The sequence below is a fragment of the Gallus gallus genome, chromosome Z (genome assembly GCF_016699485.2).
Source record: "Gallus gallus isolate bGalGal1 chromosome Z, bGalGal1.mat.broiler.GRCg7b, whole genome shotgun sequence".
In the NCBI taxonomy this organism is placed as follows: Eukaryota; Metazoa; Chordata; class Aves; order Galliformes; family Phasianidae; genus Gallus; species Gallus gallus.
Genome location: NC_052572.1, coordinates 63417289 through 63440960, shown reverse-complemented (window position 1 = coordinate 63440960; position 23672 = coordinate 63417289). Strand labels below are relative to the sequence as shown.

General features: G+C 38.9%; 1 protein-coding gene across 2 annotated transcripts in view; it reads left to right on the top strand.

Annotated features, from left to right (window-relative positions):
- The window catches only part of VCAN (versican), a 106360-nt gene that overhangs the window by 36576 nt on the left and 46112 nt on the right, over positions 1 to 23672 (top strand). For both annotated transcript variants that reach the window (XM_040655380.2, NM_204787.1), the window contains 2 exon segments: positions 2023 to 2316; positions 13959 to 17153. In XM_040655380.2, coding sequence (XP_040511314.2) covers positions 2023 to 2316; positions 13959 to 17153 — 3489 coding nt within the window.

Here is a 23672-nt window from a genome sequence, read left to right as displayed (position 1 = left end):
ACCCTTTTACATTCTCTCTGAATGTATCTATCTTCAGATTTTATTTTTAATATGCCAAATGGGTGGGAAAGAAGAAGCTTGGCTTTTACTTTGCTTGATGAACTGTTCTAGTTAAGGCTGCATCCTTTCTTAAATATGTGGGTTTTTTTAATCATTGGATTTTTTCAGGTAAGATACCCTCTGACAAAGATTGTGTCTGTATGGGTATAGCCAGCTTCAAGAGATGAACCAAATGAATTGGTGGTGAGTCAGTAGAATTGATTCAGTACAGACATGCCGCTCTCCTATTAAAATTGCAGCATTATCAATATTGCATATACAGACAAATTCATGCAAATGCTTATGTGAAAGTCTTCCTGAGCCTTTTGTGTAAGTTCTTTGGAAGCTACAGAGCAACCTATGTAATTTCTGTATGTATAATGGCTGCTATGTGAGCATATAGTCCTCAGAGAAGAGGGAACTGTACTAGGGAGGTATTTAATGACGTTGCCATCTGGCTGGCATTGTGGGATAACTGCACCCATCATTCTGTGTTGGCCATGATAAAAGATCTGTGCCACAATACAGAAAAAAGCTGTCTTCTGCAGATCTGTTTAATAAAAAGGTGTATTATCTATGTGGTCTTGAGAGCTGGATTAAGCATTCTGGTAATTCTGAGGGTGAATTATTATTCACTTTCTTTATCAGGAAGTGTTTCTGGTAGGCATGTTCTGTCCTTCAATTGCTACTTTACTTCTAATTTAGAAACTCCCCACAACACGTATAAAGAAACTTACACTGTGGGATTGATATTACAGCTGTAATAACAAACCAGAGTTTCTACCTAGGAGGAAAAAGAATATTGGCATTTTGCCTTCTTTCACACTTGCATTCCTTTCAAGCCTGAAGCAAGTGTAATATGTGAATGAAATTGCTTGGGGTGATGTAGTCTGTCTGCCTTTCGCTTGGTTGTCTTGAGACAGCTGCTGAGGCGGGATGGATTGCATGTCCAGTGTGAATAAGCAGTGCTGTCCTGCAGCAGTGGTTGTTGCTGTGTTCTGGTCTGCATAGTAAGGGTGCGGGAGGGAATTGCTATTTTGTAATAAGTATTATGAGTTTGCACTGTTTTCTGCAGATGAATATGTTGATTTTAAGTTTGATCAGTACTTTCTGAAGCCTGAGCAAAAAAACTGGAAAGAAGTCAGTTTACTTCTTCATTCCCAGGACAGAAAGATCAGAGCCTTGATTTTGTTTATAGTGTTTGGGCAAACAAGGCAACAAATCAGCTACATAATGACTATTTAACTTTGAAGCAAAATATTAGACACACTGTTTGTTTTCAGTGTCTAACTGAGAGGTTATTAAGTGCAAATTACTACTTAATGGAAACAAAACTACAGTAGAGGTAGTCTAGATTGGTTCAACTTTTTCACAGAAAGGGCTTTGTGCTCAAAACATGCATTCCCTCATCTGTGTTTCTCCACAAGGCAAGACCAAGACTGATGTAAATATGACATTTGAAGCTGCTGTGAAGCAGGCAGGGAGGAGCATTTGTTCTTTGTGTCCCAAATGAGATTTTAATGATGACTAAAAAGGTCAGGTAAAAGGTTTGCAGATGTAAAGGATTTGTTATACTGAGAAAGTAAATTCTGTTGGGCTGGATTTAATTAACGAAGTTGAGTTGGAAAGTCTGCTCCAGCAGAGGTCGCAGAGGAGGTTTAGGTTTCTTGTTACCACTGCCTAGAGACTCAGTTTCCAGCCATGGTGTAGGCCATTGTGTACAGTTTGAGTATAAATGCTTGGGCTTTCTGGTAGGCACTTTTTCATATAAAAATCTGAGATTTTGGTTTTCTGTCTGTTTTTGTTGTTGTTGTTGGTGGTGGTGGTGGTCGTTTGTTGATTTTGAGCAAAATGGTAAGCAATAGATATCTAAGCAAACTTTGAAAGTAAACTCTCAGGATACGGACATGATGAGAGAAGCTAAGTTGACTAGATTGTGGAATTTGATACTCAATCTTTACTGTCTTTGTTTTCTCCCTGTAGATGAAGTTGTTCATGTTTCTGTTCCTGAGAAGCTCACCTTTGAGGAAGCAAAAGAGCTATGTCGGAAAAGAGATGGTGTTCTTGCTTCTGTTGGAAACATGTATGTGGCCTGGAGGAATGGATTTGACCAATGTGACTACGGCTGGCTGGCGGATGGAAGTGTTCGTTACCCTGCCTCTGTGGCAAGGCCCCAGTGTGGTGGAGGTTTACTTGGGGTGAGAACCCTGTATCGCTATGAGAACCAAACAGGCTTTCCTTACCCAGATAGCAAGTTTGATGCCTACTGCTACGAACGTAAGCTTTTTCAGTTATAATTTTCAGTACACTCACTGTTCTAAGTCTGAAAATTGTTCACTATAATATGTTTTGTTTCAGTTCTTGAAGTGCACAAGTCCTTAAAAAATGTTTTATCATTATGGCTTTAAAAAAAATAATAAGAGAAAAGCCAAGCTATGACAAATGTCTTAAAGTAACATCTTGGCACATTGATGCAAAATTTTAAGGTAAGATTTCAGCCTGCCCAGAACTCTTGTGGTTTTACAGTGATACACAGTATCCACAGTCATCCTGGGACTTGTGGCTGTGGAATACTATGTAGTTCACTGCCTGACTGCGCCCTGATATCTCCTATGTAATGTCAGTGAACATGAGAACAGAAAAAAATGTCTTCCTTGACCAAGGGAATGACTATCGTCTAACCTGATGCTCTTTTCTGAATGATGGCAATAAGAGAGGCTGTTTACAGATTGCATACAGTGCTACCTGTGGAAATGCCAGTAAATTGGGGGCTGTCATTGGATTCTAGATGTTTCCACCCGTCATTTTTTTTATGCTTCTGAAGCAGTTGTAAGTCCTGCTCTCACTCACCTAATGTTTCCTGTACTTTTCAGTTGGCACTGTGGATGGTCTGAATTGCCTTTCTTACTGCTGCTTTTATTTAATCTGATATTTTCTGAAGCACATCAAGTATTTGCCACATCCATCTTTAGACTGTATCAATCTAAATCAGATCTCCTCCATGCCTGTCAACTTTCCCTGGTCTTTGGGGTTAAATGTTTCTCTGTAACCTCTTCCATCTTCTGGTCAAACAGCCTAGCTCTGCTGTTATTATGGTGCAGTCTATCCCTGCACAAATTCCATTTGTCTCAGAAGTTCCCCAGCATCTACTATGAGCTTCTCTTCCCTGTAGCATCATTTCACCTGTGCACTGCAGTTCTAGATCCCTGCCTGTCTCTCTGGCCTTCCTGGAACTGGCAGTGCTTCATATACCACTATGGAGAACCTGGCCTCATCTGCCCAGCCTCTTCCAGAGCACTTCTCCGACATTTCTCTCCATCCTTATTGATGATTACTTACACCTCCACCTCCCCTACACTTCCTGATAACTTATCCACACATCCCATGATGTTAAACATGTGAGCTACTATCTAGACCTTTCAAATATTGCAGACCAGCTAACTGTGTCTATGAGCAGAGGATTCTATCACCTTGTTTCTGTCCTTTATGATCCTTTCTATCACAGAACTGTTCCTGATGCAAGAGGACACTGATACTCTTAGAAGGTTGGTCATGTATAAGAGGTTGGAGTTTGTGTCTTCCCAGCTGAACATCCTGAGTCTTGCAGCCTCCTCACCAGCACAGGGAGGTCAGACTGCTCAATAATTTCCCTACAGACCTCTGTGGGGAAGTTCCTGTGGTTGCAGACAGCGCTGTTGGCATTAAGGAGTAAAGACTGCTTGTGTTGTGTTGGTCTTTAACTAAAAAAGTACAGTTTGGCGGGGCTCACTTCTATGACTGTAAGTCACCTCTGCTTGAAATCTGCAACCTATGCTGTCCCCAGTTTTGTCAGTGATGAGCTAGTTGAAGATGTGGATCTATCCAACCGAGGCACTGAAGGCTCCTTTGTGAACAAACCTTACTGCTTGAGAACAAATCCCAAGATCTAATATAATGTTACAGTCTGATTGTTCTCACACACTCAAGCATGCATTTTTTAATTTTTACTGTTGTTATTTATTGCTTGTGAGTTAGATGCTGCAAAACCTTGCATGTGAAAGTAGTCCTGGAAGACTTCAGAGGAGCTGTATAATAGGAATAAAGACAAGTTACGTTCAGGAGTGTGTTTTAATCTGCAGGGCATAATTTTGTCATATCACTCCTTCTGCCTCTTCATATTTATTGTTTGGAAGTTGCAGGTAAAATTGACTAGTGGACTTGAAACTCATTAATCACTCTAAAAGGCCGAAGTAGGGACTGAGTGGTTTGCCTATAGTCTATGATTATGGATCTTTTTATGAGAAAACAAAGAAGACTATACCAAACCAGCATAATTTGTTAGATAGTAAGTTTGCACTCCAGCAATTTTGGTTGCAATCAACATTACATCAGACATAATTAAACACTGCTAGTTAGATGACTCAGGTTTTGCCAAATATACCTTGTTCTGTGCAGGGAAAAAAAATGGAATATACTACTGAATTGTACACCCCCCCCCCCCCCCCCCCCCTTCACAGTTACTGAAAACCCTCTCTCCCTCTCATAAGGTGCTTAGAATTTCTCAGAAACCATCTGCAATTCTCCACTGCTTTTGTTAAAAGACTTATACATGTGGTAGTGAGACTGTCTAGTGTTTTGGTCTTTCACATCCCAGGCAGCTGCCTGAAGTGGTAACTGTAGTGAATCACCCTCTGTCCCTTTTCTGGGACAAGGAAAAGGGAAAAAGTTAAAAATGGCTCTGTAGCATAGCAGGAGATGTGAATTTTAGTCTTTGTTTCAAATGATCCTTTATATGGAATTTTCATCTGAAGTTTCCCAATCGGCTCTATTTCAGCACGGTAACATACCACATGAAGTCCTCTGTCCTGATGCTCTGAGTGCTTTTAACTTGATATGAAGCAGTGATTCCTTCAGTGCCAAGCAACTAAACATTCTTCCCTAAAACCTTGATTCCTTGCAGTTAACTCTAATACGTTGCCCATAGCTCTTGCTATGCTCATTATGTGTCTGATATTACAAAACATTTCTGTGGCTGAAAAAGAATAAAAAGGGGAAGTGGCTATGCACATCTGGTGCAAGAAAAAAACACCGAGTACCTCTGCAAACAAGGAAGGAACAAGTTGCCTGTCAGGTAGCACCAGTGCCAAAGGTCTGCAGCACAGATGTTCATGCAGTGACCTGAGGTTTTTAAAGCATCCCTGTACAGTTTCCTCTGCTAGCAAAGTTCACATTGATTCAGCCTTGAGTGCTGTGCCCACATGCTGATATAGTTTGAAGCTCAATGGCAATGACTGAAGACCTGCATCTCACACTTCTACTCATGCTGAGCAACACTTTCCTCCCTGAGTAAGGCCACTACAACAAATGCTGCCCTGCCCAGCACCAAAAGGAATGAGTCTAACAAATTTACATATACTCTGAAGCAATAGGCCTGTGGCAAAGCAGGCAGCTGTTTGAATCATTATGATGACAAGTGTTGAGTTTAAGAAAAGGGATACCTCTTTCTTCCGCCTTCTTAAAGTCTTTACTCCTAACTTGTGATTGAAAGTATCTGAGATCAAAAATCACAATATATTTATTTTAGATTGCAGTAGAGGAAACCTTGACTGATGCTATGAAAAATCTAACTTTCAGATTCACAGTGATCAAAATATATATATAAAAAGAAACATAACTCAAGCTGTAAATTAAAACCAGTAGGCACTAATTTCAATAAAACAGCTGACCTGGACAACATTTAATAACTTCAGCTCTTTTCTGGCTATATAATTACATTGTGTGAAGTGTCTTTACTTCTGGAAAACAGAAGTGGCCCAGACTAATAATATATGATTTAAAATCTAAAAATCTTGTTAAAAAATAACAACCCTCTTCACTTTGATCACCCATTTTTCTTATTCTACAGAAACCACATGTCTCTGAGTTTCTGAAACACTATCCATGTGTTTCATCTCATCCCTTGACTTTTGCCAGACATCTTACATCTTAGTTCTTTTTTTTTTTTTTTTCCTAAGAGGTGCCTAATCATGTATCTGTTGAAGGTTGAAAAGGTTTCAGATTAGACACATGATTAAGTACTTGAAGCTCCTTGGGGGCCATCGTCAGGGGAAGTTTTTCAGGTGTTAAACTGTAGGACTTCTAGTCACAGTTCAAAGAAACAGACAAACAGACATATATAAAAAAAAACAACTCACAAAAAAGAAAAATAAAAACAAACAAACAAAAGAACTCCACACAAGAATTAATGGTAGAACAGTTGTAGAACACTGGCATTTATTTATAAGAGAATAAAACGTGGTTTCAGCAAAAAAATTCCTTCATCTTTAATGGATACCTGTTTAATATTTGATTGTTGCGTAGAGACATAGGGTATTTATTTAACCCCATTCTCACCCCAGCCTCTTTCTCTTCATGCTTAATTCAGTGAAGCATGTGGGAATCTTGCCACAGCCTTCAACAGACTTTGGACTAGGTGTTTCGTACTGCATTATCTGTAGAATAAATTGTGCTCTAGAAATGCACTAAATGATATCTGTGCAGTTTTTGATGTGCATATCTGTAGCAGAACTGAAATAGATATACACAGAGGTCAGTCAAGCTTTGAAAAATAAATATGTGTTTTGCTGAGAAATGCTGGTTTATCAATGCTGAATACTTTCGTAGACCTGTATGGTTATTGTGAACTCCTCAGTAAAACATTTTTTGCTTGACTTAAAACACCTGTTTGATATTTCGGAATAATTTTATTCTGGATTGACCCTTTTGTTTCGTATTTGCTTTTTCATTTTGACTTTTTATTTCATGCACCTTCACTGATTCTCTTTCATTACACCGTTTGGTTTGGCTTCATGATTTAATTTTAGCTGGGAATTAGAAAATTCCATATCAGAGGGAGCATTGCCTTACGTGGTCATCCATGAACAGTGTCTGTGTTCTTTTGTTTCAGTGGAGCTGCACCAGGAGTGATTTTAAGTTATCTATTTCTCATGAATGGGTCTTGCTCATTTGCTACTTCATCTGAAGTTCAAAATCAGTGCATTTTTACAAAGAAATACAGGAAACAACAGTCTTCATAATATGTAACAGGACACATCTTTGTAAGACCCAAAGGGAAAATGCATGTCTCTATGCAGGCTTCTCCCCTGTCAGCACCAAGGCCTCTCCAATCTGAACTCTCTGTTTCTTGTTATTTCATTTGGTACGTTTCACTAGGATGTGGGTTTTGGTAACTTGATAGCAATGTTTTCCATAGAAATGGGTAAAAAGAAAAAGTTAGAAAGAAAAAAACGTCCTCCAGCATTAGCCATCATCAGCAAACTGCTGAGCAGGAGCATCAACTGTGCTTAGCTTGTCTGACAGAAGAAAGGACAACATTTTTAGGCACTCAAAAGCTGGCAGAAACATTGTTGTCTATCTGTTTGCTGTGTGTGCCTTGGTTTTGAAAACTTCAAATAATTGAGCAGTCCTGTCCTTCTCCACAGCAACCATCGATAGCTGCATGTCCCACCTATTTTCTGTATGGGAGGATTATTTCTAGCCTCAGGGGCAGCATTGAGGGAGATTTGTGGGTTTTTGATCTATTTGAGAATGGCTGCAGAAGGCTGTAGACATCAGCTATAGTGATACTCAGCACATAACAATGTAAACGTAGATTAAATTTTTTAAAAACAGTTTATCTTTAGAGAAACACAGTAGAATACAGATTTTGTCAAAGCCAGCATCCTCCACCCCTTTGTAGCTCAGTTTAAGTGTCAGCGTGAGCAAAATAACTTTGAGCAGGCAAATGTTTTTAGGTGATGGTGCTGGCCTGTGAGTACAACAACGTGGGCTGTGCACATGCTCCCTTTCCTTTTGTGGAGTTGAGGCCTACTGCAACACAACAGCTCTATGGCTTTCATTATTTTGCTCAGATGGTGGATTTCTATACCTCTCCCAAGTACACTGTTTAGCCAGGCCTACAAAGCAGCAGAGCTGTCCTGAAATATCTTGGGCTAGGTGCAGGAGGGCTAAATCCCCAAGCTCCCTGAAGGGTCTGTGGGTGAATGTCATGAAGGCTGTGCAGAAGGACAACTTCTAGTGGTTCTAATCTCAGCCTGCCACACTTACAGAGTGAAGGGATTTTGTGAAAGCATCCAGAGCACACCAAAACAGGGAAGGAATTCTCTGTGCCACACTCCTCCCTAATACCTGTAGAAGGAGGAGGAGGTGGTGGCTGGGTGCAATTTAACCTTTTAAATATCATATGAAGTGTAAAGACAGGATTTGATTTATCCTGGACCAAGCCCTGTAATCCAGCTGCAGCCCTTTGGTGCCTCTGGAGGTACAACTCCAGGTGCGTGCACTTCTATTGCCAGAGAATGCAAACATGCATTTCTCTGAGAGGTCCACAGGTGGGTTGCTGAAGCATACCCCTGAGCACAAACACTGAACAGGGAAGGAAAGGGGTTGCAATGGGAGGCATTTTCCTTTCATCCTCTCAGATGAAAAAGGTAGAAGGTCCTTCTCTTTGGGTGTTTAAGTACAGGGAGGACAAAACCTTTTTGCTCTTTATTGCCTGTGCTCATTGCTTTGGGAGCTGCATACCACCCATGGGACATACAGGTGATTTGTCTCCTTTCACAGTGGGTGGTGAGAGCAAAGCAGTGAGATTTTTTGTACCAGTTCCTGACAGAAGTGACAATCTTGGCTTTCTTCATTCTTCCATCATTTATTTTTGCAGCCAGAAAACAAAGGTTGTTTCTTCTATTTAGTGCTGAGATGTGGACTCTGTTAGGAAGAGCTGAGTGAAGAGGCTCACCTAAATTTTGTTTCCTTTGGCAGTTTAATTATAAATAACATGGAAAGAGAAGTACTTTTTGCTGTTGTTCTTTTTGTGTGTAGGCAAGTTATAATTTGTTCACAGAACCATATTTACATCTGGAGAAACTGAGGATAACATCCTTCCCCCCTTAGTTGCCTGACTTCAGATACTACAAAACAGCAAATGGTTTCACTTAACAGTATTTGTGTTTGTAGTGCTCATGGTGCTGCTGTTCATGCTGCTTTGTTAGCTGGAAGGAAGCAGCCTTAGCTGCTGATGACAGGAGGATGCATAACCTTTCTTTCTCCAGTTTTTCCTTTCAGATAAGATAGACTGTCAACTAGTTATTGATTTGAATTATTACTTTTAAGAGTCCCACTTAGTTTCTCTGATTTTGCATGTATTTTTTAAGTGAGAAATGACGCTGCAGTCACATTTTTCATTTTTTTTTTCTCATTACATTTGGCTGGTGTTCTGATGTCAGAACACAGTGTAGGTAAGTGGGAGTATATTCCTGGGGTTATAGGGAAACTGTATAGCTGTAACATCAGATGTTGAGGCCTCCATGTGATATCACATATCCCATGGATAGTGATTGAGAATGGATATCTAGTCGGTGTACTACTGACAAATTTTTGGCTCTGTATGTAGCCCAAAGTTCCAGTTTTTATTTTTTACTGTTCTGGTCTTATTCCTGGAGTTGTCCAGGCTGTGAGGTTCTGCCCATAGTTTAAACTCCATCTGGGCACCCTTGCAGGGGAGCATTCAAGACAGTGCTGTGTGCTGGGGCAGGTGGCAGGGGAGGAACAGAGACTCAGAGCAAACTTAATGAAGTAGCAGGTAGGAATGGACACCTCACAGTATGTAGAAATGAAACACAGCAAACTGCTGGTTTAGGCGCCATACTCAAAATGAATGGAGGATGGAAGATGTCAAACCATTAATTTGGATCTTTTCAACATAAGTGCTATTCTGGAAAAATTTCTTTTGGCTTCTGTGATTCATAGAAGGAATTCAGCATTTACAGATTTTAGTGTGACTTAAAACTTTTTATGTTTTTATTTATTTTTTAATTGTCCTAGGTGCTGACAATGACTTGAGGAAATCTCTTTTTCTATCTGTAGGGTCTATGTTCATCCAGGTTCTTACATACCTAAATGCAAATACAAAAGCAATATTCCCAAGTGCAAAGAAACTGTTCCAGTGTCTCATTTTAGACACATAGTTAAAGTTCTGTGGAACTGACTATGCTGAAAATGTCATATATAAACGTCATAATATAGATAATGTATGTAATCTTTTAAAAAAGTATTTTCTCCTCCAAGAAGTACACCTAGATATCCTGAACGTATTATTAAATAGAACAGAACATATTAAAATCCTTTTTTGGTAGTTGCAAAGTTAAACCATGTATAAAGTAGTGTAGTGTGATTTCCGTGAAAAAATATTAAGTTTTAATATTACTCCATTATTTTAAATCCTTCTTTAAACAATAGTGGGAGAGAAGAAGAAGAAAATGCTGTATAGTGAAAGCATAAAATAAATAAACAGAGAATGAAAATGTGCAGTATCTCTATAAAACCATATACTCCATCCAAAATCAACTTAATTCAGACTGTTCAATATAAAATGAATTGATTAAAAACCTGAAAGATAGCCTTTGATATGAACAGCTGTTGGTGAGATAATTTACTTTCTTGCTGCTAACATGTTCATGAATTTTATTAGGAAAATCTGTCTCATGTCTTGCATAAGAAGGACAGAGGAGCATATTGCATGCATGACGCAAGGAGTACAGTAATACAAAACATCTGGGTGGAAAGGACAACAGTTCAAACTGATGTTCAGTCTACTAAAAAGGCAACCTTCTCTTTGGTTTTCTCTTTTCCCATGGAAAGAAAAGAAAAGAAAAAAAAAAAACCTCTGATAGATTTCCCATGAAGAAACTCAAAACACAAACTCAAAAATGTCTGTTAACGTGAATAATGTGTATGGAAAGCCTTATGTATCACATTTATGATGAGACAGTTTTAGAGGCCCTGATGTTTATTTGAACCACAATTGCTCTTTGTATGTTGGCGATTGCATGTCTTGGAAAAGAGAAAGTTTGGCTGTTCATTGATAAATTATTAAAAAATACATACATTTCTTATAGCAGTATGTGAATTCACATTTGCTGAATCAAATACACCTATTATTTGGTCAAATTTACTGCCTGTGTACTGATTTTATCAGTGATAAGCAGATAATTATAGGGAACAAAAAGTAAGTGCATTTGGGCACAAATCTGTGATCTTTTGGCACTTGCAAACACTTCCAGGAGATCAGGAAGTTACTTAAATTTCCCAGCCGCAGGGGAATGAAGTTACCTTTCATTTCACTGTCTATAAAACCGACTTTTGTACCCTCATTTTTATCTGGCTTTATAAGAGACCATTAGATACCAATATTCTTTCAAAGAGTGCTCTTAATTGTCTCTTAAAGAAAATCAATTCAGGCACTAAATTGATGATATTTGCTGCAAAACAAAGTCAGTCTTCGTTAAGAAAATGCATCCTGTGGTCGAAAGGGATAATATGGGGCTATGCTGTTTGCTTCCCACTTTTCTGTACAGAAGAGCTGTGTGGCAGATCTGTGGGTTCTTTGGTGTCAGCATAGCAATTAGCTGCTGCCACTCAGCAGAGCTCTTCTAATTTACTTTTCACTCCCTGCTTATGAAGAGAAACTCCATGCTTCGGACCACCCTGTACGCTCAGTGATGAAAACACTGTAAAGCATAGTACTTTTTAAGGTGTTGATTTTGGGAGCAACATCTCACATTCAGAGATCATAGGTACAGAAACAAATAAGTATCCTCTTCAGGTCATAGGACACTGGAACTCAAAAGTCACTGGCATTGAGGCTGTGCTTTGCTTAGTGAGCTTTCAAGAATTCTGCTCCTACTTGATCAACAGCTCAACTTTTGCCTACAAAAAAATGCATATAAGTGGATAAATCTTCTTTATAAAGCCACACACACACACAAGATCACATATATGGTAGAGACTGAATCTATTCCTTTTTCTGCTGGCAAAGAACATTGTTTTAAACACAGCAACATCCTGTACTTCTACCCTCACAATTTCTTTTTCACTTTCACTTCTTCAAGAAAGCTGAAATATCAGTGTTGTTGTTGGTTTTTTTTTTTTCCTTATTCCAGTGCTCTGTAAATCCACCTAGATATCCTAAGCAGCTAGCATCTGGCAAGAAGCTTCTGTCTTCTCTGAGGTAGATCAAATAGCTCTTTTGCAAAGGTGACATTTTCAAAGTTTGGTGTGTGAAACTAAACAAATATTTGCATGACCTTCACTTGCACAGGCAGAATCCACATATTCAATATCAAAGGCTCACCCACTTAGGCATAGTTGTGTGAAAGTAACCGATCTGTGCATACACACTAGGTTTGCTTGAGTGTAAATGGTCACTATACAAATATATATGACTACAGTTGAGCCTTCCTAAATATTTCTCCCTTGTTTACATTCTGTTATTTCTGCATACTCTTAGCTCCTTTTATTTTTCCTTCTTTTTTTTTTTTTTTTTTAATTTTTTCCTTTTATTTTTCAGTGTTACTGAAGTCCCAGGTCATTATCCAGAACATCTTCATCTCTGTGCCAGGCAGTAAAAATCCAGTTTCAGAATGCACTTTTCCCCCAATAAGTAACTGGTATTCTTTCCTTACATTGAGTAGAGTTTCCTGGTCTTTTACTATCTCACAGCAGTAATAAGAACCCTCTGGTTTCAGGCTTGAGTCACAAAATATTGCATCTGATTTGATACTAGCATGTTGGAGGAACAGATTTCTTTGTTCACATAGATGTTTAGCAGTATTTTCTTTTGCAAGACGCCAAATGTCTAGTAATGTCTGTCTGTGGTAAGTTGCTAGTTCTCATATATGCAATCTATCTAATGCATTCTCCTTATGCTTGGTGTGATGCAAAAGGCCATATTTTGCTCTTAGCTGGCATCCGTCCAAGGTTTCTGACTCTTTGTCACTTGGAAATGAACAGCACTGATTTATGACTTTCACACCTTCCACCTCTCTATTACCGTTGCTCTTCTGAAGATTGCTGGCCTAGAAGAACTGGAAGAAGGGGATACATATCTACCTAAGACTTTTCCTGAGTAAATCTTGCTTTCTGAGCACAAATTCACCTTTTTCAAGAGTTGTAATTGCAATACCAAACTTTGGAGTGAAATGGTGCATTTCCTGCTCTGGTGAGGTAGCAGTCTGTGGCAGGATTGGACAGAGAAATGGCACCACGATCCTTTAAATCATCACAATTTGGTTCACTGGAAAGACACAAAGTTATTTGCACCTAGTTAGCTATCCAGCATAGCTACCCCTTACTGCTCACATCATTCAGGAGGTTCAACAACCTGCTTTTCATGTTCAGCACTCTCGTAGAAGCACTTCTGTCTGTGAAGGAGGTTCAGAGTTATATCTTTCAAGTGTTTTCCAGAGATCAACATCATCCTAGCAGTAAGTTTATGGTCTTATGGTTTACTGTTCTCACCTTTCCCCGTAATCAGAATTTCTCTCAGTGTAATTTAAAGCAGTGTAGCAGTTCTTGCAGCATTTTAATGCAGTATGTTCCAAAGCCACATTTGTTCCTGCTGCTCAAGCATGCTCTCCAATCGGTAACTATGCATTGAAAATAAGCTGAAATGCTGTTTCAGTTCCCTTATGCATTTGAGTTGTATGCCATAGTAAGCTTTGAAGAAAAACCACAGATTTGCAGTACCACTCATTTATGACATTGTGAAATAAACTTCTATATTTCCTGATCAGTACTTAGCTGTCAAATAGATACTTGTATAGTATTAGGACACCCAGGGATAATTATATAAACAACTGCTCCTGTTCTCATTTCATCTGACATTAAGTTACATGGAACTTAAATAATATGATATTTATGTCACTCAGAGCTCAGTTGTATGCTCAACAGTTATCTAAAGCTTTTTGCCTCTATACTTATTTCTCAGTGTAACATGTAATTTCTTCTAGGAACATGTGAACTAATTGAAAGTATTTGTAATATTACTGAATGATTCCTTAACTTTTCTTTATTCTCTCTTTTTTTTTTTTTTTTTTTTTAAGGTAAAAAAATTGTATCAGAGCCTACAACTGTTAAGCTGGTTACAACTCTGAAAACTGACAGTGTGGAACTATCATCTGCTAAAGTTACTCTTAAACCTTCTGTTTTTGAGAGTTCAGTTACTGAAGTGGCTGTCACCAAAACAAAGGTCCCTGCTTGGGAGGAAGCAACCCTAGAGACTGAAGATACAAAAATGACTACTGAAGTGGCTGAGGAGAAAAGGGAAATGGAGGTGCTTATGGAGAACATTAAGTTAACCACCCTTTTACCTCAGACTGTCACAGATGGTGAAATAAGCCCTTATGATACGCTGGGAAGGACTGAATATGATGTTTCACCTAGGTTAACAGAGAGCACATCTGCAGCTTTGGAAGTGGAGCACACTTACTCTGAAGCAGAATTGTCCGAGGAACAAGGTAGGTCTGAAAGCACTGAGGACGCTTTCTTGACCTCTGTAGTTTTTCAGGATAGCACAGCTGTAGCTAAGAGTTCCACTGGTTCATGGGAAGATATTGAAACAGGAGATACACAAAAACATGATGGTGATAATCAGACTGAACAAATAGAAGTGGGTCCTGTGATGACAGCTACAGATAGCTTGGTACCAGCTTCTCAGAGAGAGTTGCCCAGGACAGGGTCTTCAGTTTCACTAACAAAAGAAAATCTGTATCTTGGTTCTCACTCAACAAAAGAACCCACAAAAAAATCAATGGAAGCAAAATCTGACAAGAAACTTACAACTGTTGTAATCCCTAAGGCTTTGTTCACTGATCAGTATGATCTTACTACAGAGGGGGAGGGAAGAGAGAGCATGTACACCGTTATGCCTGATAGAGTTTCTGGCGTGGCTCTGGTTAGCATCCCAGAATCAGATGTTCCTGCTGTATCAGAGACACTCATGGATGAGCTTGCGGTAACCACTGGACAATCTTCTACAGCAGATGAGTCAACTCCATTCATTAAATTTAGTTCTTCTGCAACTGAGTTGGATAATGAGGCGTCAGCTGAGGGAAGCAGAGAGGACTTAAAAGATGTGCATCTCACCACGTCATCTGGAATACCTGTATCCTTTACTTTATTCACCGCCAATGAGACAGGATCTGAGGTCACTGCTCTCTCAGAAAGTACCAGTGCCCCACAGAAGTTTGAAGAAGGCATCACATCTGTTCTTCACTCATCGCAGCAAACAGAAGGATCGGCTATTTTAGAAAAGCAGGAAAAAACAAAGGAGCCAGAAATGAGTACAATAGATGCTAAAGTCCTTTATATCACAACTGTTGTTCCTGCTTCTGTTACGGCAGGATCTGAGGGACGCTTTGGAAGTGAGAAGTTCACGCACACTCCTCCAGTTTCTGGCATGTGGCTGCAGACAGATAAGGATCAGGTCTACATGACAGAAGAAACATCTCATACTAAGAGAATTGAGTTAGACACTGAAGATGATATCTCTGGAATGGAGCCTACATCATCTCCAGGGCAAATTATAGAATATACAAAGCATCTAGGAGCTCCAGTTTCAGCAGTAACAGATGAAACCAAGACAAGCATGGAGACAGCAGAAACAGAAAGTGATGAAGAAGTAGTATCAGCTGATTTTGATCAGACTAAAGGTACTACAGAGGTCTTCCATACAAGCAGCTCTTTAGATTTGGAAAAGTTTACTCTATCCAAAATACCAGAGGATGAAAGTAGTGCAACAGTGAAATCGTTTAGCTCCTCAAGTGGTACTGTGTTACCAACTGCTGTGGCCACTGTCTTGGAGGTGACTGATCATGAAGCAGATGAAACATCAGGATATGTTTTGAACATGACCTTTTCTACCCCAGAAGGTGAACAAAGAAAGGCTACTGAGAAATCACCTGCAACTTCTGCTGAAGATGAAGTCTCTACAGGAACAGAGATCTCAAAATACACAATGACAGAAGGCGGCCAGATAAGCAGTGTGACATCTGCTGAGAAGGAGTCAGTGGCAGCACTTCAGGAGAGGGAAGAACAACCGTCTGTTGGCTTACCAGAAACAAAGGAACCCTTTAAGTTTACAGATGTAACAGAGATAGAGACTACAGTTCCACAGAGAGAAGGTGATACTTCCCTAGTTCCAGTCACTGTAGGTAGTGAGGACATTGGAGAGATGCAAGTTACTGACCATACTTCTTTTGACAGTATCATTCATACTGAAGCAACAGTAACAAGTACAAAAGCTAGTGAAGTGTTTCCTAAGGAGCTCTCCACAAAAGATCAAGATAGGGAACTAGGTACTGCCATGGGGTCTACCTTACCTGTGACATCTGTCCAAATGCATGAACAAAAGACGACAGCAGGATTTGAATCACCTCAAACAACCACTCAGGAAAAACATGACGAGATGGGTTCAGCCTATGATGAGATGTATCCAGCAACAGAATTATCAGTGCCTGCATTAATGCTTACAGAATATGGACAAGTTTCAGGGCCTGTTGAAACTAGCACCAGGTCTTTGCATCTCACAGGGACTCCCAAAGCTGAGACTGCTACTGACCAAGAAGAGAAGATTACAGAAGCAGTGCCTGTAACATTTGGTACACAAGCAAAAGTGTATGAAAGCAAAGGAACCACCACAAGGGAAGAAGACAGAGATGTAGGAAGCTGGAATTCTGTGTTGCCCCCCCATACGATGCTGAGTAGTCCTTCTACTGCAGGAAGTATTAGTCTTCTGACTTTGGGAGCTTCTCCAAGTCAAACTCCAGAAGGTTCAGGAATATCAGAAGAGCTTGAAGAAGTCAAAACAGTTCCATTTTCATCTAGGGCAACAGATAAGACAACTGTTATTAGTGATTTAACTACATCATCTATTAGCGCTGTAGACAAAATTCAGCCTACATCAGCATCCAAACCTTTTGTTTCTTCAAAGTCGCCACGTATTATTCCTGAGGAAGATGAGGAGGTAACAAGCAGTGACATCATAGTAATTGATGAATCTATTTCTCCAAGTAAAGCCAGTGCTGAAGATGATCTGACAGGAAAGATGGTAGAACCAGAAATTGATAAGGAATATTTCACATCATCAACTGCTACTGCAGTTGCACGGCCTACTGCACCACCCACAGTGATGGAGGCCACAGAGGCCTTACAGCCACAAGAGGTGTCTCCTACTTCACACCCTGACAGTGGAACTGACATAAGATTGTATGTTATTCAAATCACAGGCAATGATACAGGTAAGATTTTGCCTTTTAGACCTGCAATCCATCGTCATGGACAGTGTATCTTAACAGGCTGGTGTGACACTTATAGAATATACAGGAAGTGCTACTTGGATCACTGAAGCATGCAAAGCACAAGTTTTATCTAGACAACAATTTGCTAAGTATTGGTAGGTCTATTTTTCTATCAATTCAAAATGATTGGAAAAGTGTTATATATATGGTTTCAGGTGAGGTTAATTTCTATATAAGAGTAATATTGAACTGTTATACTTCCTATTAAGATTAATGGTGGTTATATTCCAGTTTTCTTATTTTATGTTGTCACGTCACTGATTTAACTTCAGCTATCTGTGAAACAAGCATTTTAATTTCACAGCTTCCATTCCATGCATTACTAGTCCTAAACAAAGCACTAGATTATTTTAACATTCCATTAGTCTGTAGCAATTAACAATGCCATGTACATGTAGTCAGCTAAAAAAGGCTAATGCATCCTGCTGTGTCCTAAGATGGATCTCCTGTGATTTTAGAGAAGGGTTTTTAAAAGTTTCCTTAGATCTTTTCTACCATTTTTACAGAATCTGAGATGTAAATTGATGTAATTTGTGCATTTCATTCTATTTTTTAGCTGATTACATTGTACATTTGTATGTGGCTTCAATTCCATGGGTATCCAGAACAGAAACTTCCAAAGGAGCAATGAACTCTTTAGTTTTATTAAGAATATGTCTCCATAATTCAAAAGTTGAAGGCTATTTTTCATTAAAGAAACCTGTAAAAGAGACATTATTTAAGGAGCCTTGGTAAAACCTTATTTTTAAAAATTAAATGTAGAACAACTGATAAAAAGGAAAAAGCTCAAGTATCTAGAAGGTTTGGTATTGCATTCTGTTTAATTATTTTTTTTTTCAACAGAAACAGTAAAAATCCATTCTGTGTCTTTTAAAGCTTAACTACGTTTGATGCTTTTGAATGATTATGCAAGAAACTGTTTTCTCATTGATTCTTTGCCGTATTTTGAATAAGGTTACCAACAGAAATCATAATTTATGGAAGTCTGGAAGACTGGTTTTATCAGATTTATGCTTGGTAGAATTATGTTTTAAAATCAACAGGCAGAAGTAGATCCCTTGAGATGTACTGCATTGTTGTCTGACTTTCCCAGTGGACTTGGTGTCTTTATTTACTTTGTGCTTGTTACTGTACTTTATATTCACTAGACATAAAACTACACAAGTCGTATCAACAGTGACTTAACCTATTTCAGAAAATAATAGTTATTTTAAAATTTAAACACTCCTTTTGTTTCTGTGATATATTATCATTATCTTAACTGAAGCTATAGTTGTTGCCAGTGTCTTGGAAATCTCAATTTAATGAGACAAGAGCGGTAAGTCAGAACGGAATTTCTCAAGACTAGAGTTAAGCTGCATATTTTTATACCTTAGGAAGTTTGGATAATTCTGTTTAATAACTAATAGTTGGACTGTGTAGTAGTGAAATAGTTTTCTCTGTTCCACTGTTGATTTATGTAGTAGTTTGTTATGCAATTGAGTAGATGTCTTCAGGCAGCTATTTGTTTCAGGTGGATGGGAAGAAGTAGGATGGTTTGGCAGTGTGTGGAATCTTCTTGTTCTCTTTAGATAGTGGCGACAGTGTATGATTTGGTATTTTTCTCTGTCTCCCTCAGAGAGTCTTGTTTTATGCTTTCTTTGGAATGCTGTGGGTAGGAATTAGTCCAGTTCCTAATTTCTGGACTATCTGAGGAACAGCAGATCAATGCACAGCCGTGATTTCTCTCACTGGGGTGATGCAGTCCTCAGAACTGACTTTATTCAATGTTTAACTTTTGGGTCTTCGCAAACATTTTTCTAATGTTGCATATTTTTGATGGTTATATGCTCAATTAAAGTTTACAGCCTTAAAATTCTGCCCTTAGCAGTAATTTCATCTATCAGCATAGGTAAAAAAATAATTTTCCTAAAATAGTATGGCAGTATCTTCATTTTGCTTAAACATAATAGGATTTATCACATATCCAGTGAAAGGTCTAGGAGTAGCTTTATTTATTTTTCTATTTTCAGTATGTGACAGTGGTAATTCCTCCATTTAGATATTCAGAGAGAAAAGCCACCCTGTACCTACTTGCAACAAATTGAGTTAGAGCTGCCAAAGATTTCTTTTGTCTGAGGATATGGTTTAGGACTTTCTTTTCTTTCTCCAGAAATGAGAGACTGTTTGAAACAGACTGCCAAGCCCAGTTTCACTTCATTGTTCTGCAGTCCATAAACTTTTCTTTGTACTAAAGAAAATGTATATAGGAGGTGCTAAAGAGAAATGAATTTGGCAAGAATTACTAACATATGCCCTTCACTCGGACACAGTTCAACTTCTTATTCTTTCACTGTTTGTCTGAAAATTGATCTGCAGTCATACTTAAGCTGCGTAAACTGTACCTCTGACGTTTTGTTCTCAGCTAACTGACAGCAAGACATAGTTTTCACTCTTTTTCTCGTAAAAAAAAAGTTTTTCCTTCTTTGCTTTGGTATTCATTACAAGACAATATAGTTTAATGCTAAGCAGTAGAGAATGTCAGGAAGGGCCCTCGTGATTTTAAAGTCAGTATCCAGAAGTATATATTAAGAAATGACAATTTCTTTTTACCAAACCCTTCAAACAACAGCTGTTGTGGAATAGTAATGGGAAATTTGCTATATAAGGGGCATATATGACTATGCATAAATGAATGTAGTATTTTCCTTCTTGTGTGTGCACAAGTGTTGGAAATATTTATGGGATTAATTTTTCAAAAAATCTTTCTTCACCTCGTTGCCATTCAGCTTTCTCCAGAAGCAGTGCTCAACGGAAATAAACTATCAGATTTGATTCCCTAACCACATAACTACGGTATGCAGTTCACACTATTGTACTAACAGTTGAATAGCACTCTCTGCAGCTCTATTTACTATCTGTAGCGTAACCATAACAATATTTCTGTAGATGTACTGTTGGCTTTGTGAGCCATGAGAAGTATTTCACACTCCATGAGGAGGACTCACACCAAGGGCTATAGGGAGGCCATGGGCATCTCTTCTGTGCCCATTGAAGTGAGGAGCATTTCCATGACCACACTCTGGGATGAGGAGGAGAAGGAGGGAGGATTTCTTGAGCCTTTCTACTTGATCTCAAGGCCTTGCTAAAGTGGCATCACCTTCACTGAGGTGCTTTGAAGTCCTCGGCCGGAATGTGCTGTAGATGCATGGAATGTGTTATGGATGTATGGAATGTGGGGGATATGGTTGTTGATTATTATTGTAGACTCAAGCTGCACTTAAAAGACTTTGAATATTGGTGGTGTTAAAGTCAATTGAATCTACTGATGAGAATTTCAGGTTCTCTTAGACTCTCTCAGAATAATTTGTAGTGGTACCATATGTAAGTCAGATATTTCTGATTTTAAATAAAATAGCCTGTTGAATTTATTGAACCAGCCATCCAGGAACAGTTTCTCTTAGAGGGCTTCTTTTCTCATGCCATCCAAGAGCTAAACAGTTCTTCTCCTAGCTTTTAAAATACATGTTTGCAATCCGTTAAAAATTTCATGAAGGAAGTTTCAGTTACTTTTAGATAATTAAATTTATGTATGGGGGCAGAGTTAATTTATGGGCCTGTTGGAAGATCATCCTCATTAGCTTAAATTCTGATAAATACACTCAAATGCTGACGGGAAAGAATGCATTACTGGATGGATTAAACAACTTGTTTATATCAGAATATGTCACCTTTCAGTGAGAAAATGTCATGTATAAGCAATACATGCACTTCCACGTGAGCACGTGTGAGGCAGGTGTGCAGATTTAAGAGGAATATCAGGCATGGTGTTTCTGATGGGCCATGGTACATGGCCATATCTGGATCAGGTATTCCAGTTAGTGAGGAAAATATATTTGTATTCAGGGAAACATGCCTTTGTTATTGTTCTTATAAAGAGGATCACGCACACGTTTCATGATAGAGAAAGCCTGGAACTTCATTTTCCCTTATGAAGCAGAAGGCTGCTCCTGCTGCACAGTGACATAACAAAACAGCTCTCACCCTGGTGTCTGACCACATGAGCACTTCTTCATTACATGGGATAGGACAAGGGAATAATCTCTTTCAAGGCAAAGAGGGAAATCTTGTCCCTTCATTTCCTTTATCTCCTCACAGCTCTGCTACCTGTTGCAGTGGTGAGCAGTGGTACTGTTACTGGAAAGTAGTGTATCAGCAGCTGGGAATAAAAGAAAAAAAAAAAAACAAACCTGAAGGAACTTTTCAGCTCATAAAGATTTTATGAGCTGAAAAATGCTTGTGGGGGTGTTGTTTAACAGTGATACTGGAAACATAACTCCTGTCTGTATCAGGAGTAATTTGCACACCTGCATTTTTTGGAGACATTTAAAAGCCTTTGCTTAGTGAATGTGTTTCAAAGCGCTTATTGGACCCTGGGACTCACACCAACTCCGTCTGGTTTCTTGTCCCCTCCAGCTTTGAGCAGAATGAAATTGCAGAAACTTGTGCTTTGTAGTTGAGGAATTTTATGGAAAGAGGGTTACAAACCTTTGTGTTTCAACATGTAATTCCCTGATGTGCATATTTCTTTATTAGAAGTGTAAGAAGATTATGAAATTTGAAGGAAAAGGAGTACTGTAGAATGCAAGATGAGTTAATGAGTCATAGTCATTAAGCTGAACAAAAGAGGCAGAATAGAGTCTTTGCAGGTCTGTCTTAAAATTCATTTAATACTTTTGTGTTCCCTGCTCCCTCTGGAAGGCTGTCCCAGATCATCATGACTCTCCTAAAGTCTGATTCTAATATCTAGCCTGAATTGTTTCTTGGCCAGTTCAAACCCATGTTTATTCTTGCCAGCATTGTCTTTAGCTTGAATAGGTCTTTTTTCTTCTTGACACTTATCCCTTGATACTTTTATTTCTCTGTTCAGTCATAGAGAATAACCATGTTCCCTTTCAGCCTTCATTTTTGTCATTATTGATGGGAGAGTGGAAATGCTGTGGGATCCTGCAACGAGCAGGTTCTACTTCTCAGGGTCATTGGGATGGTGCTGGGTGATGGTGTAGAGGAGCAGGACTATATGGCTCCCAGCTTTCTCCATGTGGAAGCTCACATGTGATAGAGCCATTTTAGAAGCTTGCAGCGTCTGCACTTGTCTTCAACTTCCCCTTACAGTCTTCAGCTGTACCCACAGTGTTCTCTTTTAAGTTGTTTTATTTATGCCTACTGGCAAATACCTATCTGGACACTGTTCTTTGTAGTAGGTGCACGTGTGCTACGTGCAACTTTTGGCATACTTTTCAGAAATTATTAACATAATAATTGTTGTGTTTGAGAATTCTGCTGAGGGAGAAGAAACTTTGTCATTTATGTGCTGAAATCACCTATGTCCTCCTACAAATGATAGATATTTGCTACTGAAACATAGCATATGCTTAGGAACTATTTCAAATCAAAGTATATTGCAAAGAAGAAAATGCTGCCCCTCATAAAGCATTCTCCTGCTTTATGCAGGGTCTGCTAACACACTCAAACATGTATGGATAGAACATCCCCAACAGCCTGCACAGGTTGTTTAGCTTTCTTAGCAACTGTGTGATTCCTGATATCAGTTGTGCATTTAAGAGAAAGAGAACTGAATATGTGCCTGAGCATCATGGTGATCAAAATGCCATTTAATTTTAAGTGCATCTCTTCTGATGTGGTGTTCTATGGCCACGGTTCTTGGTAGTGTGCTGAGCTAAGCTCATTTCTGATAGGATGTTGGAGCAACAGTAAGGTGACTTCACTTGAGCTGACCCAACCTCCTATCTTATTAAATGCAAAGCCTCCTATTTATTTAATGGAATCTGGACTTGTCTGCTTACTAACTGTAACATTCCAGCTGACAGTAAGACTATGGTGTCTGCTGGCCTTCACTAGCCCTGGAGTTGGTCTCATTCCCTGCTGTTTGCAGCAGTCAGTCGGCATGGTTTTATTTCAGTTGATGAATTATTAATGCAGACTTTCCTAGTGGTGTTTTGGTTTGAGCTCTGGGTTTGTTTGTTCAGCTAGAAAAGAAAAACACCTAGTAGTTTTGAAACACATTCTGAATGAAACAGGTTTGTCAATATTAGATAGCTACTCAAATAATTTTCATGGCCTGGATGACTGAATTCTCTGTATCTTGTAAAATGTAGCATACAGACAGCCAAGTTTTCATTTTGTTTAGAGTAACTCAGGTTAAATATCAGCAAACATAGCCAGATTCTGATTTCATCTTCCCCAGTGTAATTACACCACAGTAATTTCAGTGAGATGACTGAGAGCAGAATTGTTTAGGGGACAGTAGGCATCTGAATGTCTTCATAATATTCACAGCTTCTCTTTTGTTCTATAATTAGTTAATTTTTACTTCAAAAGACACTTGTACCATAGGGACTTAAAGGAACATACTTAACCCTAACTGATAGACTTGTTACTTAATTAAACCAGATAGAA